The sequence below is a fragment of the Mirounga leonina genome, unplaced genomic scaffold (assembly GCF_011800145.1).
Source record: "Mirounga leonina isolate KUSES-001 unplaced genomic scaffold, KU_Mleo_1.0 Mir_96, whole genome shotgun sequence".
Taxonomy (NCBI): Eukaryota; Metazoa; Chordata; class Mammalia; order Carnivora; family Phocidae; genus Mirounga; species Mirounga leonina.
Genome location: NW_023270871.1, coordinates 2299158 through 2313605, shown reverse-complemented (window position 1 = coordinate 2313605; position 14448 = coordinate 2299158). Strand labels below are relative to the sequence as shown.

The following is a 14448-nucleotide window of genomic DNA, read 5'->3' as shown; positions in this document are numbered from 1 at the left end:
CCTTCAGGTTTTAGGACGCATGAAGCTATTTTTAGTCTAGTTGTTTTAGTTTTCTAACTCACTTGTGGACTTTCTCGAGTTTGTTTCCTACTTCTTTGGCTAATAGCTCACCATCAACTTAAATGACACAAGGCTTCACAGAGGCCCTGCAGTGCCAAGGCAGTGGAATTTGGTGACACTTTTCAGACTGGTGTTGCTGACAGAATCTGTGAGTGCTAAGTTCTCCCCAGGGCAGACCCATCATCAGTTCCTTTCATGGCTGAGCTGATCCCTGGATGGTCTTTATTTCCTCCTGCCATGTCTGCAGGCTCCTGGCTGGCTGCCTTCAGGCCTTTTATGATCCCTTGAACCTACAGAGTTGAAAAAGAAATTCACAAGTTGTCATCCGACACCATTTTCCAAAGACTCAGTGCTATCTTTAACATGCGCATATGCATTATGATGATTGGGAAAGAGTTTATGGCTTTTAGGGGCATATTTTGTCCTTCTGCAGTACCCATGGGGCCCTGCTTTTCATATGCTTCAGCCTGTGGTTTAAAGAAGGGGCTTTTGTGGGAATGATGCCCATCCTTGGAGGCTGGAGTTTCCTGAAGAAGCTTTGAAAAATACCTCATTCCCAACTTTACAATGACTGGAAAGTGATGGTCTTTGAATAGCTCAATATGAAAAAAATATGGGCACTTTCCTAAAAGGAGCACCCCAAATGAAAAAAATGTGTTCACCATTGGAAAAAAAATTTTCAGCCCTGAAATGGATTCCAGAAAATATTTTATGTTGGGGCAAGGGGCGGTGGTCAAGAGGAAGGAGTGAGAAAAAGGAAAAAACAAACAAACAAACAAACAAACAAAAAACCAACAAAAAAGAATGAGAAGAAAAGAAAAACAGATGTGAATCTTAAAATATTTCAAGCACAGATATCTGAAATACTGTTTAATGTATTTAAGGCTGTTCTGTGAAATCTTTTTTTTTTTTTTAAGGAGATTGTGGGGTGGGAGATGCAGGGGCAGAGGGAGAGAATCCGGAGCAGACTCCCTGCTGATCGGGGAGCCCAATAAAGGGACTGATCTATGACCCTGAGATCATGACCTGAGCTGAAATCACAAGTTGGACACTCAACTGACTGAGCCACCCAGGCACCCCAAGACTAGTCTGTGAAGTCCTAAAGGTGATTGATCAGGCTTTTTAAATGGAGCCACTAGATTTACAAGCACATAATGAGTGATAATGTCCCCAGAGCAAATAAACAGCAGGAAATGTCCCAGATCTGGACTGCCTTTTAAATCAGTGTTTTTGTTTGTAGAGAGAAATTAAAAGTTAGGATGATTATTTTTTAACAAAATCACACAAACTTTTATCTACAGCATCACTTGATTGAGGCAAACAAATTGTCTTGAATTCTTCATTTCGCTTATATGTAGGTTGTTAGATTAAATAAAAATACAGGTTGCCCTATGCAATGTTTCGGGATGAACTTACACTAAAACATTGTTATTTAGTACTTACACTAAAACACTGTTACTTATCTGAAATTCAAATTTAACGGATCTCTTGAATTTTATTCAACCACCCTGTATGTGCAGATTCCGTAGAATCTGACTTTCCAAACTGAAGGTTGAGACAAGAGTTTTGCGGCTGTGATGAGGGAAGATCAGCTGGAAAATGTTACAGCTTTCTGAGTTCCTGTCTGTGCCGGGGAAACATAAGTGATGGGATGGGAAGATGAGAATTCAGAACAGGATAGCAAAAAAGACTTTGGGAGGGGAGAGAGGCAGGGCACAAGGAGACAAAACGGAGAATAATGCCCAGGAAGGAAGGGGTTCCTGGAAGAGACTCTTGGAGAAGCAGGGTGACTAGAGAGAAAAGGGAAAAGCGGGCACTGAAAAATTTTTTAACAGCTTGATGGCTTTCTCATATTTATCCTCCCTCTGCTCTGCGGACCTCGGAATTCCTTATGTGCTTCTCAAGCGAGTTCTCTTTAAGAGGAAGTTCGGTCCTTGCCCCCCAACCCCCGCCGCCCCGCAAAGAGCTCCGGGCTCCCCCTGGTGGCTGTCGTGGGTATCGCACCCCCCAGCCCCTGCCTCATTTATCGCGGAGAATCCTCATCTCCCACTTTCCCTCCTAGAAGCTGCCCATCAGCTTCCTTCGCTTTTGCTGTCTTGCTCTTTTTCCGTCGGCTTATTCATTCGGAGCCTGCCTTCGACGTGACACCTCCCAACTGTTCTGGCCCCCGGGAACAGGCCACACAGAGCTGGTCATTGTTGCCCCAGCTCGGGGACCACCCGGGTGGGAACAGAGACTGCGCGCCGCCGCGGAGGCCGGATGATTGACAGCAGCCTCGGGTCAAGTGCCCAGCGGCCGCCCGGAAAGAGGGCTCCCTGCACCGCCCCCCCCCCCGCTCCCCTCCCCCGCAGGATGCTCTGCACTGGGCTCCCAGCGCTTCCTCTAAGCTCCCTTCAGACCCGCGCAATTAACAGCACTAAAATCCCTGTTTTCAGCATGGTGTGTATGAATAAAGACTTACAAAAAAGGGTTTTATTTGGAGAGTGAAACTATTTAACTTGGGAAAGGGAACCCTGCTGGGGGCGAGCCAGTGGTGCTGAAGGGATAAATATGAGAAAGGGAACACACAGAACCCCAACTTCTCAAAGCGGAGGATTTAAAAATTTTGTTAGAAATGTATTCACTTACCAGAAACATTTTTAAAAAGTTCACCCGAAAAATTTTCAGTTAAGTTTGTGAACAGATCTGTTCCCTTCTCCATCATCTTCTGCGCCGCCGCCCCCCCGCCCCCCACTCCCAACAGGCCACACAGTCCCACCTTGACAGAGCTGCTATATCCCTCAACCCGTAATGGCGCTTCCGCAGACCTCCCACAGGCTGACGACCAGCTTCTCAGGCCTGCACCGTGGAGGGGTTCAGGGTGCGGGGCAAAATCCAGCGTAAGCGGCAGAAGTGAGAAAAAGGCTGGTGACTGCTGGAGGAAGCACTTCCCTGAATGCTTTTGCGTCCGGAATGTCCTACATACAGACTGGGATCCCCTCAAGGTGGCCAGAGCTGGTTTGGTTCCCTCAGACTGTGAGCAGTCTGCTTCCACTTCCCCAACCAACTATTTGAAGATCACAGATGCCTTGAAAAAAAGGATGTACTGATCAAAGAGCGATTTGTAAATTTTTTGGCCAAAAGATCCTTCAGACTACCCTGACTTTTGTGTTAACTTTCCTCTTCCTAGCTGTTTTCCTTTTGCGTGTTTCTCTGAACAATATTTTGGGAATCTGAAAAGTATATAAGTGAATCTAAAGATCAGTTTGGTGAGCATTAACTTCATCATGATATTAAATCTTTCTATCCAAGAATATTGCATATCTGTCCATTCATTGAGGTCTCTCACAGTCTTGCAATAAAGTTTTATATTTTTTCTCAGTAAAAAAAAAATCCTTCAGAGAAACAGATGGAAATTAAAACGTCAACCCCAGAAAAAAAACAAACACACAAAACCTTCCCCACAATTTCAAGGCAAACTCATTCAAGTCTTCACAAGGATGACGTAAGGGTTTACAGACCCTACTTAAGAACCTCTCCTCTGTTGCCTACAGGTAGAGAGAGGGTCAGATTAAAGAGTCTCCACACACAACTTCCACCTGGGCATTCCATATTATCGTCTGCCAATTCTTTATTAAAAGCCTGAGGGGAAAAGCAGTAGTCCAAAAGTTGTTCTTTATGAATAGAAGGCGTTCCCGAGCACAGGGGCTGCTTCTGAAACATCCCTTGAGATCTAATTTGGCTCTTTTCACAAATGGCAGCACAAATCACATAGATAAATCTACCTAATTTGAAGGCCAGGCAGGAAATTACTTTTTTGGAAGAGCCAATGGTGGTGTTACCCTTTTGTAATCCTCACATGGACATGATTCAATTTATCTGAGAAATTTATGTGGACAAGTAAGTGCAGGCCGACACAGCAAAGTGCTTCCTTCACCAACTCTCCTTTCTGGCTCCGGTTCTAGGAGTTGGGCAGGGAGAGAGCATGTGTCCTCACTTATTTTCTGGTGACTGGTTCCCCCAGCTCGTCCTTCCACTATGTTACCTAGTATCGTCTAGAAAAATCTGCGTGGTATTCTTTCCCAGCGTTGCTCTGAGCTCACTACAATACTTCCAGGGATGGAACATGGATTTTCCTTCAGGGAGAAGAATAACAACAAAATACACAATTATAATGTAAAACTAATTTTTTTCTTTATTGAAAATACATCTACAAAGTAATGCTTCTCAGTCCCCACTGGGCGCATGCAGATGCAGAGCCTGTGATGGGCTGGCAAGAGGATCATCCTAGAGGATTTGTTTTCCATAAGAAATGGTTAGTATAAAAAAAGATCACACTGTGTAACAGAATTAATTTGACACGATTAATTTTTTGCTCTACTGGTGTCACGAGATGCCGGCCATGGACATTAACTCTTGTAGTGTATTTCCCAAATAGAGCCTTGGCATTAAATGGTTACTCCACCACAGCCTACCGTTAACTTTTGTACACATATAATGCTCACGATCTATAGAAAAAAATATCTCTAATTGTATATTGGAGGGTGGATGTCTAGATTTTCAGTCTGTTAGCATAAGTAAGTCCACTCTTTACCATTTTCGGTTGGAAACTCAAACACAGCTGATATTGTCTGATAGCTCTACTCCGGGTCTTTGAATGAATACTCCTCAGGAGGTAAAAAATGAACTTCCTCTAAACCTGGGAGCTGTCTCGCCTGCAACTGATGCCCCTTCTGGTTTTTTTCTTAGAACCACAGTGGCAGTGTCTTTATACTGATTCGTCTTCTACCATTTCTCTCAGGGACACAAAATAAAACCAAGCCCCACTCCTGCTGAAGGGTTTGAATGATTTGGTAAGTGGAATTCCAACACAAAGAGATATCTTGTTTCTCTCATTCTGAGAACTTTTGATTATAGTCAAAAACCTTTTCAAATCAGAGACCACCCACCCAGCTCACGGACCCTCTATTAGAGAGAGAGCTCATTCATTTGACTTCTTTTAAAAATATATGAGAAGTGACCTTTTATGTTGATAGGCAGACTTCCTTGGGGGATGATTTTGAACTGAAGAGAAAAAGCACTTCAGGTTAAAAAAAAAAAAAGAGTCTCTTCGTTTTAAATTCTTCCTTAAAGATGATCTACAATCTTGGCATTTTAAAATCCTCTCTATAATGTCAACCATGCTCCATTCTTTCCTACCCGCCTCTTTAGTGTTCCATAGTAAGACTGTGGGCACCCTTCCTAGTTGCTAGTCTTACATTTTACTTTCTAAAAGTCTATAGTCAGTTGAGGAGTGGTGGGAGACATCCTTCCCAGAGCAGTCCCTTCCATTTGGGAAGAGTAGGAAAGAAGGGAATATTTCCCCTGTTGGGAAGAACTGAGCAGAGTTTCATGGATTATTCCACTCCTGGAATGGCCTCCAGCCTGGTGACTTGCATAACTGACATTTTGGACACAGGACCTGGTAAACCATACAACCATCCCTCCCCTACTTAGAAAGGTTCATTCCCAGTTAAGTATCCTTTCTGAAAGTCCCATGCTCCATGGGATGATACTTGCTATGGGATGTTCCAAGGGGGAATAGAGGGCAGTCTCTTCCATGATGTCACAGAATTTCTGGGCTAGAACAGACCGTAAAGGCGTCCAGGGAACTCAACTCATTTTATAGATGAGAACACTGAGGCCTGGAGATGAGATGTAACTTGCCCATGGCCACATGGAAATTTCACTTTATGTGACTCCTCACAGCTGTGCTGGCTGTGTATTCATGCTGCCCTGCTATTAATAAAATCAGGATGCAAATCAGAAGAGAAAGGGGGAAAAAAAAACCACCCTTCTACTCTCCCATTGATAACCGATTGTAGTTTATCAAGTTGTTTTGATACTAAAACTGAATTGTATTCTGAAGGATTTTTAACTTTTGAAAGTTGATTTAAAAGCATGTTTTAGCCCACTATTTGTTTGACTCTTCAGCTTATAAAAAATCACATTTACAGTTTTGTGTGCCACATAAACTTGTAAGATCTGATCTGACTCACAAAATCCTCCCTTGCTTTTGGATGAATACTTCCCAATCCTATCAGAGTACTCAGGAAAAGGGAGGTAAGGGGCTTCCTGGACAGAATGAGTTGTAACAGATGGAAACATTTTACAATGGTTTGCAAATCACCTGCTGCTCAAGAAAACATTTTTTGTGTGTGTTAGTCTACATCTTGGTTTCACTGTCAATGTGTTTCTCAGTTTCGCTTTCCTGGGCAATCAGCTGATACGGTTTCTTCATTTCATTCTCTTCGATCACGGAATTACCCATTTCCATGTCTCGGTTCTTCAGTTCGTGTCGCGACAAGTACTCCACAATGCCGGCTCCGAGGGAGTCTCCCAGCACGTTGGTGGTGGTGCGGAGGCGGTCCCTGGGGTGGGGGTGGGGGGGGCAGAAAAAACGGGGCTTCTGTGAACATCACGTGATTTCAGCTCATACTTTGAACCAGCTGCTAAATCTTTAGAGGCATCTTTTAAAATTCGGCTTGGTGTATCCACCAACTGCAACATTACATAGTAGACACATAATGTTTATAACAGTAGTTACTGAAAGTCATAAGGACACATAGATGACCAATGTTCAGCTACTATGTATGTATGTCATGTTAGAGCACCAACAGTGGGGCGTGAGCCCTCCCTTTCTCCTTCTATTTAAAATTTCTCTCTGCCTCTCTTTCCTACAATTCACTTTCCTTTATACCAGTCATTCTCAAAGCGTGATCCAGAGACCCCCGAGGGCCCCTGAGGTCAAAACTATTTTCATAATAATGCAAAGATGGTTTTGGCCATTTCATTCTCCTTTTCTGATGAATGCCTAGGTGGGGTTTTGCAAAGACTACAACACAAGAGATGCCACAACAGACTGAATGCAGACTAGTTAACCAGCTGTCTTGAATTAAGCCAGACACTAAGGAGATTTCCAAAAATGTAAAATGGTATCGTTCTTGTCCCTAAATTTTTGGTTTGGCAAATGATATCTTTTTCACAAAAAAAAATGCCATCTATGTTAAGATGTAATGAGTTTATTATTGTAACCTCTAAGTGAATTTAACATTTAAAAAATTTCTGTTTTCCTAATATGATAACTACTGATAGCTATAACCCACATAGATAAAAGCTTTTTGGGTCCTCGATAATTTTTAAGTGTAGAGGGGCCCTGAGGCTAAAAGCTTTGAGAACCACAACTTTGTACTATAACAGTCCTCATGGCAGGTGAGTGCTGACTGTGGCCCAACAGTGGGCTGAATGCCAGGCATCGCTGCACGTAATCCTCAAGCAGCACGGGGAGGTGGATGGCATTATCATTTCCATGTTACAGAGCAGGAAACTAGGATGGCTGGGGAACCTGCCCAACGTCACCCAGGGCTGGGACGCAAACACAGATCCAAGTGACTGTGGGACTCATGCTCTCAACTGATTACCCTCCTCCCACTTATCGTTCCCCGAGCACACCCGTCAACTCTTCATAATCCTTCCAGTGAAGGCAACATACAGTTGACCCCAGCACCTACTGGAGCCTTCTAGGCATTCACTTTGGGCATCCGGTGGAAAACTTTTTTGCAAGTGAAAGGGAATTTATGAGAGAAAAGATGTCAGCTAGAAGGGCGAGGAGAACATGGAAGAGGGATGGGCCTTCGAGATTAGGGTCTGAGGGGATGGAGGGTGCCTTTCTTGGAACATTCCCCAGAGCCCAAAGTCAATTCTACTTAATGACGCTAGTGCTCTTCCCACCGCACGGCTGTCCCTCTCCCTGCCGGGTTCAGATGGGAACATCTGTGCTGCATTTACGCCCTTGGAACGGGAGGCCCAAGGAGGAGGGCCTGAGCCAGCGTGTGAGGCCTGTCGTTCTGCTCTGGCCACCGTGGGGATGTGTTGTGCAATTCAGAAAATGCCTGGCTGATTATGTTGGCTTTGCAGACGGCCCGTTTCCCAGTCGCTGAATGGCTCTGTGCAGTGAGAAGGGTGGTTGCCAGATGTGCCCCACGGGCTGCTGAGGGCGTGCGCGCGTGGCGTCCGCGCCTCGGTCTCTAGACAAGGGCAGGGACTAGGTGGCGAAGACAATTTAATCGCCAGCCACGCTGCCCCTCTTGGAGGAGCCTTTTGGGCAGGTGGGCCGAGCTGCCTGGCACCCTGGAATACCGGGGGGGGGACGCTTGGGACAGCAAGCCGGAAGGCAGTCCGAGCTGACTCACAGGAACCAGTCCACGGCGATGATGAGCGTGATGTCGTCGGTGGGCAGGCCCACAGACGTCAGCACGATGACCATGGTGACCAGGCCCGCCTGAGGGATCCCTGCTGCCCCAATACTGGCAGCTGTGGCTGTGATGCTGTTAAAAGAAGTTCCAAAACATAAAACATTCGTACGCGCGCCCCCGACAGAGAGTACGCCGGCGAAGCACGACGGCGGCGCCGGGGTCCGACTTGCCGAGGCAACAGAAGACCATACGCTTCGGAAAAGTTTCAAGGAGACTGTGGAAAAACCCCACTGAGCTAACACTAGCATGTATCGCGGGCTTATTAGGTGCCCTCTGATATGCTAAGCCTGCCTTCCCTCCTTTGATCCTCACCACAACCCTTAGGAAGTCGGTCCTATTATTGTAGCCATTTTTAAATGAAGGCACTGGGGCTAACAGACTTTTTCGCATACCCGAAAATATTTTATAGGGTCTAAAATACTGTATTGCTACAATAACAATTTGTTTCCTGTAATTCCTCTAGGCAAGTAGAGGATTGTACAGAAACCGAACTTGTATGATTCATGTGGTCAGGAAAAAAATTAAATATATTAATTCTAAAGCAAAATGATTTATGAACAAAGTTCTGTACCACTGTAAATATTTTTTAGGGAGGCAGTGTAGACCCGGTTTGTAAGGCACACAACCTTGTCTGGGACTCTGTTAAATACCTATTTGATATAGTCTGATGTGAGAATGTGAAAATGTTTTATAGAGAGTAAAATATTACCTAGGTATAAAGTAGAATTAATAAAAGTAAGTCTGTAGAAGAGACTATTATGGTTCCCTTATATTGTTCCTCTTCTTTTTTTTTTTTATTATTTTTTTAATTTTTATTTTTTTTATATTGTTCCTCTTCTATGGTACTAGAATGTTTAGCTGGTCCATGGCTGCCCAGAATGAAGACTACATTTCCCAGCCTCCCTTGGAGCTTAGACTAAATTCTGGCCAATGAGATATGGATGAAGGTGATCAAGTGCCTTGCAGACTGTGCCCTCTTCCGCTTCTCAGTGGCTAGGATTTGAAGGTGGTGATAAGCCATCTGGACCTTTTGGATGAGGGTAATACCTCAGGAATATTGGAATCAAAGCCTGGGTCCCTTACACTGTATAAAACACCTACCAGCCTTGAGAGCTTTGAGAAAGAAAGTCACTCTTACTGTTATTATAATATTTTGCTCTGACACATGCAACTGAGCCTTTTTTATAACTCAGGGCTTTTCAACCCAGTACACCAAGGTATGCCCAAGAATAGGTTATGGTCAGCTGAGATATTGATCTCCCAGCCCCAGTGTAGCTAGACTGTGCTCAGGGCTCCCAGAACCCTCAGACCAGTCACGTCTGGCCGTGATCAGCCTCATTTTTAAATATCATAATGCATCCTACAGCTATTATTATTTTCTAATAAGTCAAAGCATATATACAGAGTCTAACATAACTTATTTCTACATAAACATATAGGTACACATACACACACACACAAAGTGGGGGGATTGACAGAGCTTAAAACTAGACTAAAGTGACATGAAAACCAAATGCAAGCCAAAAATCTGGATTTTATCTTGGTCTAGGGGAAAGAGTTGTAAAAGGCAATTTTGGGGCAACTGGGGAAATTATTCTGGAAGTATTTTAAAGAATCTTACTATTGTGGTTTTGTAAAAAATGATTCTTATTCTCAGGAGATGCATGTTGGACTATGTACACGTAAAATGTAATGAAGGGAGAGAAAGAAAAAAGCAAAAATGGTAAAATGTTATCAGTTGTTGGATCTAGGTAGATGTTTGTTGTAATATTATTTCAACTTTCCCATTTGTAAGATAATTTTTATAATAAAGAGTTGTGAAAAAACCTGACTTATTTTGATATCCAAAATAAATTGCTAATAATAATTAAACACACACACACACACACACACAGAGAAGAACAAAGTCTGATCTGGCTTGTGAGGCTTAAAGTCTCCCTTACACTTACTTATTGGCCTATTGTGCATAACTGACTTTCAGTAAGCAAAAACAGGGGATTATAATCGCATATACACATGCATATGCGCAGGCTATCTCCAGAAGAATATAAAAGAAATTAGCAAGCAACAGTGGCTGCCTTTGGAGAAGGAAACTAAAAAATTAGGGGAAAGTATGGAAAGGAAAATTACCTTTCACTAGACACCTTTCACTAGACACCTCAAATATAATAGTTAAAAAAGCAGTCCACAGAAATAAAATTCTCAACTTGTCAATGGGGTCTCTTATCTATTTTATACTGCCTCAAAAATTAACCTAAGAGAAAATGTTAATCCAGTTTTTCAAGTGTATTTTAATTTTTTTTGAAAGATTTTATTTATTTATTTGACAGAGAGAGAACACAAGTAGGGGGAGCAGCAGAGGGAGAGGGAGAAGCAGGCTATCTGCTGAGTGGGGAGCCCCGTGTGGGGCTTGAACCCAGGATCCTGGGATCATGACCTGAGCTGAAGGCAGACGCTTAACCGACTGAGCCGCCCAGGCACCCTGTATCTTAATTTTTTAATACTGGCAATAAAAGCTAACATATCTTAATACCTTTTAAAACTGAAGTATAATCTAACATTTTTTTAAAAAGAAATATCCATACTATGTATTCTGTAGATTCTAAAAGGAAAGAGCTAGATGTTTTATCGATGGTATATTGATAAGTCAATCCAGCAACAAGCAGTGCGTATGGCATGATTACATTAATTATACAAAAAGAGTGTGTGTGTCTAGGTGTAGGAAAAGTTCTTTATACCCCAAACATTAACAGTGGTGACCTACAGAAAGATGGGGGGTGATGGTGGCAGGCAAGCACATTTTTTTAACTTCTACATTTCTATATTATTAGAATTTCATTATTAATAAATATATATATCTGTAATTTTAAAAAATGAATAAAAATATCTAAATATCAAAAATAAATCTATTGCCACAAACCCCCAACCTCCTGTTTAGGTTTGATCCCCTTTCCAAACAGTTTCTTCATCCAATCCCCGATCACCATCTCATTTAAAGTCATTCTTAAGAATATGTGTAGAACTTTCTTCATACCTGATTGTAATGATCTGTCCAAAGTTCAGCTCAAAGTTGTTAACTTGAGCAATGAAAATGGCAGCCAAAGCCTCGTAGAGGGCGGTCCCATCCATGTTAATGGTGGCCCCCACTGGGAGCACGAATCTGGTGACACGTTTGTCCACACCATTGTTTTCCTCCAAGCACTTGAAGGTGATGGGTAGGGTAGCAGAACTGAGAATGGTTAAAAAAGGGCGTGTCAGCTGACTGTCCAGATCTTTCAGACCATGACTACGTGTTTGGTATTTCGGACAGAGTTCCTTCCTCTCCCATGTCCTAATTTAAAGGGAACTAAGTCAGCACTTGTATAAATAGAGGAACAGGATTAGGAGTGCGTGGGTTGCCTCCCTGGGTTATTTGGCAGCTCTCCTGCTCCTGGGTTCTTCCGTGAGGCATCGTTTGTGATTATTCCCCTCTCCCCACACCTGCGCCGAGGGACTCTGTCATCTTTCCCTCAGGCACAGGTCAGCTGGAAGAGAGAGATGACAGTGGGCAGGAAAGGAATAGCTGATTTCCATTTGTCTCCCCAAAGGGTATACAGCCAACCATTCCCTGAATCCCAACTAGGTCTGATGAGCACCTGCGTGAAAATACCAATTCATATGCCCTGAAGTTTGAAACCCAGAATCATTCCCTCCCCCCAACCCCCGCCCCGCCCCTCACCACCACTACAGGATTCTGGATCACAGTTAAGTTTGAGATACATTTTCTGATAGGGGTAAACCACACATATGTACATCCCTACCTGGAGGAGGTTCCAAGAGCTGTGATGAGTGCTTGCAGCAACCCTCCGATAAAAACCCAAGGGTTCTTCCGCGTTACCAAGAAGTAGAGGAGGGGCAAGACAATGACGGCGTGAATGAGCAAGCCAACGATGACGGTCACCGTGTACATGGCAAGCTGCCCCCCAATCACTCCCATGTCTTCCATCTCAACAATTTTCCCTGCAATCAGGAAGAGGATGCCCAGAGGGGCGTACCTATGTAGAAGCAACACACGCACGGTTGGAAGTCTGATTTCCAACGAGCTATTCCACAGAAGCTACCAAGTGGCAAGAAAACATGAGAGAGAGTTGATTGCCAAACTTTTTGTACCCAGGATGCTATCAGAACTTGCAGAAACTGTGAAGTTCTTTTAAAAATATAAATAGCACATAATAAGGCTTTCCTCTCACTCAGAATTTCTCTAGGGTCACAATTTTTTTTTTTCTTTCTCCTGAGCCTATGAAAAAAGACTGGTACGGACGTTTTAAAACTCACCTCTTTTTCTAGATCACTCTCCTTTCACCCCACCTGGGTCACTTTTGTGGTCCTCAGATGCCACCCAACTCCCCCTGCCTTTTGTTCTCCTTCTAAGTACCCGGAACAGCCAGAATCCACTGAACCAATATCCAGACTTTTAGAAGCATTTCCCACATCAGAGCTGATTTTCAAGTTAAAGCAAGATGCACACAATGCCATTTCAGTGTTTTAGATTTGTAGTCATCGTTCTTAATCAAAGTCTGCTTTTATTATTTTTTCCCCACATTACACACCACTTACAATATTACTTAGCATCAGTCTTCAAATCAACTCTTAAATAAATTTACTCTAAGAATAAATTTTATGGGGGGAGCTTGGTGGCTCAATTGGTTAAGCGTCTGCCTTTGGCTCAGGTCATGATCTCAGGGTCCTGTGATCGAGCCCTGAGTTGGGCTCCCTGCTCAAGGGGGAGCCTGCTTCTTTCTCTCCCTCTGCCCTTCTCCCATGCTCCTTCTCTTTCACTCTCTCTCGCTCACTTAAGAAAAAGAAAAAAAAGAAGAATAAATTTTATGATATGGTGCAAATGGAAAACTAGTACCATTTGCCATAGATTGAAGGCAACTGTATAATAAATTCAAAGCTACTAAAATTAATAATGTGCATGTACATACTACCACGATCAGGTTATGGGTGTTCTAATTAAGTAATTATCACCCACAGGCTGCTACTGACATTTGTGATCTTCCCCCCCGCAGACTGGCAAGAAGGAACAACTGAGACACAAAATAACTCGTAGGTATGACAACCTTTGTTGCATAAAGGTCCCTCTGCCCCGCTTTCAACTCCCTTTGTCTGACGTGCACAATAAAGCACAACCAAACTCATGTTACCAAAAACAGAGGGGCCAATCACCCTTAAGGAGAAGGGTCTGCTGGGAACTGTGGAGGTCTTATTTCAAGTTGAAAACACAATGCTTCTTTTTAAAAGTCCTTTCAAAACACAGGCCAGGAAATTATAAGACTACCTGTTTTCAGAAAAGTAATAACTCAACATTGAATGTGCAGGCGAATGTACAGCTTGAAAAGCTATATGTGAGGTTCATTCAGCAGCCTTGAATGGGTTTCTTTCATAAAAGAGGTGAAAGGTGGAGGCATTTTAATAATATGAAGATAAATGTCCACTTTCAGCTCTGCCAGGATTTCAAAGGAGGGGCCCCAGGATTTCAACCGAGGGCTCCTGTGGAGATCACATTCTGATCAGCCTTCGTGCCCAAGTTCATATCCACCTCGTACAAGCTCCTGAAAAATGGATTTCTCTGGGCTTTGGTGGCCATAAAGACAAAGGATATTTTTAATCATGTTGGTGAGTGCTTTTCCTAGAAATGGATGCCTTCCTCCTTCCAGTGCCAAGAAGGAGTCTGGATTAGAAATAAAGGATAAAGGGAAAGCAACCCCCACATGAGGCCTAAACCAATCAAAGGGTTCTCTCCCAGCTGGCGAGAATTTACTTTCCAAGGTCAATGTTCCTCTGTGAATTTAGTCTTTTCCTTTGTGCTCTCCTCTCAACTTTATTTGAAGGAAGTTTTGTTATGACTTGTGGATTGGCATTCTATAACACTTCCCATGAGTCCCTCAGGCAGGCAGCAGGACTGCCATGATTTTACATTTCTTTCTCAGGGCTAAAAACGGAGGAGAGGAGATCTTTTTCTGATGGTCAAGGGGGCCTCTAGGTCTGCTTTGCCCTCTACTGCGAATGCTCTTCTCTTGGCTCTTTGTGTGGCTAGTTTCTCCTAGTCATTTCAGATCTTAGCAAAAAAATC

General features: G+C 43.3%; 1 protein-coding gene across 2 annotated transcripts in view; it reads right to left on the bottom strand.

The window, feature by feature from the left end:
* Positions 1 to 4211: 4211 nt before the first annotated feature.
* LOC118006424 (excitatory amino acid transporter 1) overlaps positions 4212 to 14448 on the bottom strand; it is a 78976-nt gene continuing 68739 nt past the window's right edge. For both annotated transcript variants that reach the window (XM_034999081.1, XM_034999082.1), the window contains 4 exons: positions 12134 to 12367; positions 11368 to 11562; positions 8271 to 8405; positions 4212 to 6449 (listed from right to left, as the gene is read on the bottom strand). In XM_034999081.1, coding sequence (XP_034854972.1) covers positions 6245 to 6449; positions 8271 to 8405; positions 11368 to 11562; positions 12134 to 12367 — 769 coding nt within the window. In that variant the 3' untranslated portion in view covers positions 4212 to 6244. The remainder of the gene's footprint in view (positions 6450 to 8270; positions 8406 to 11367; positions 11563 to 12133; positions 12368 to 14448) is intronic.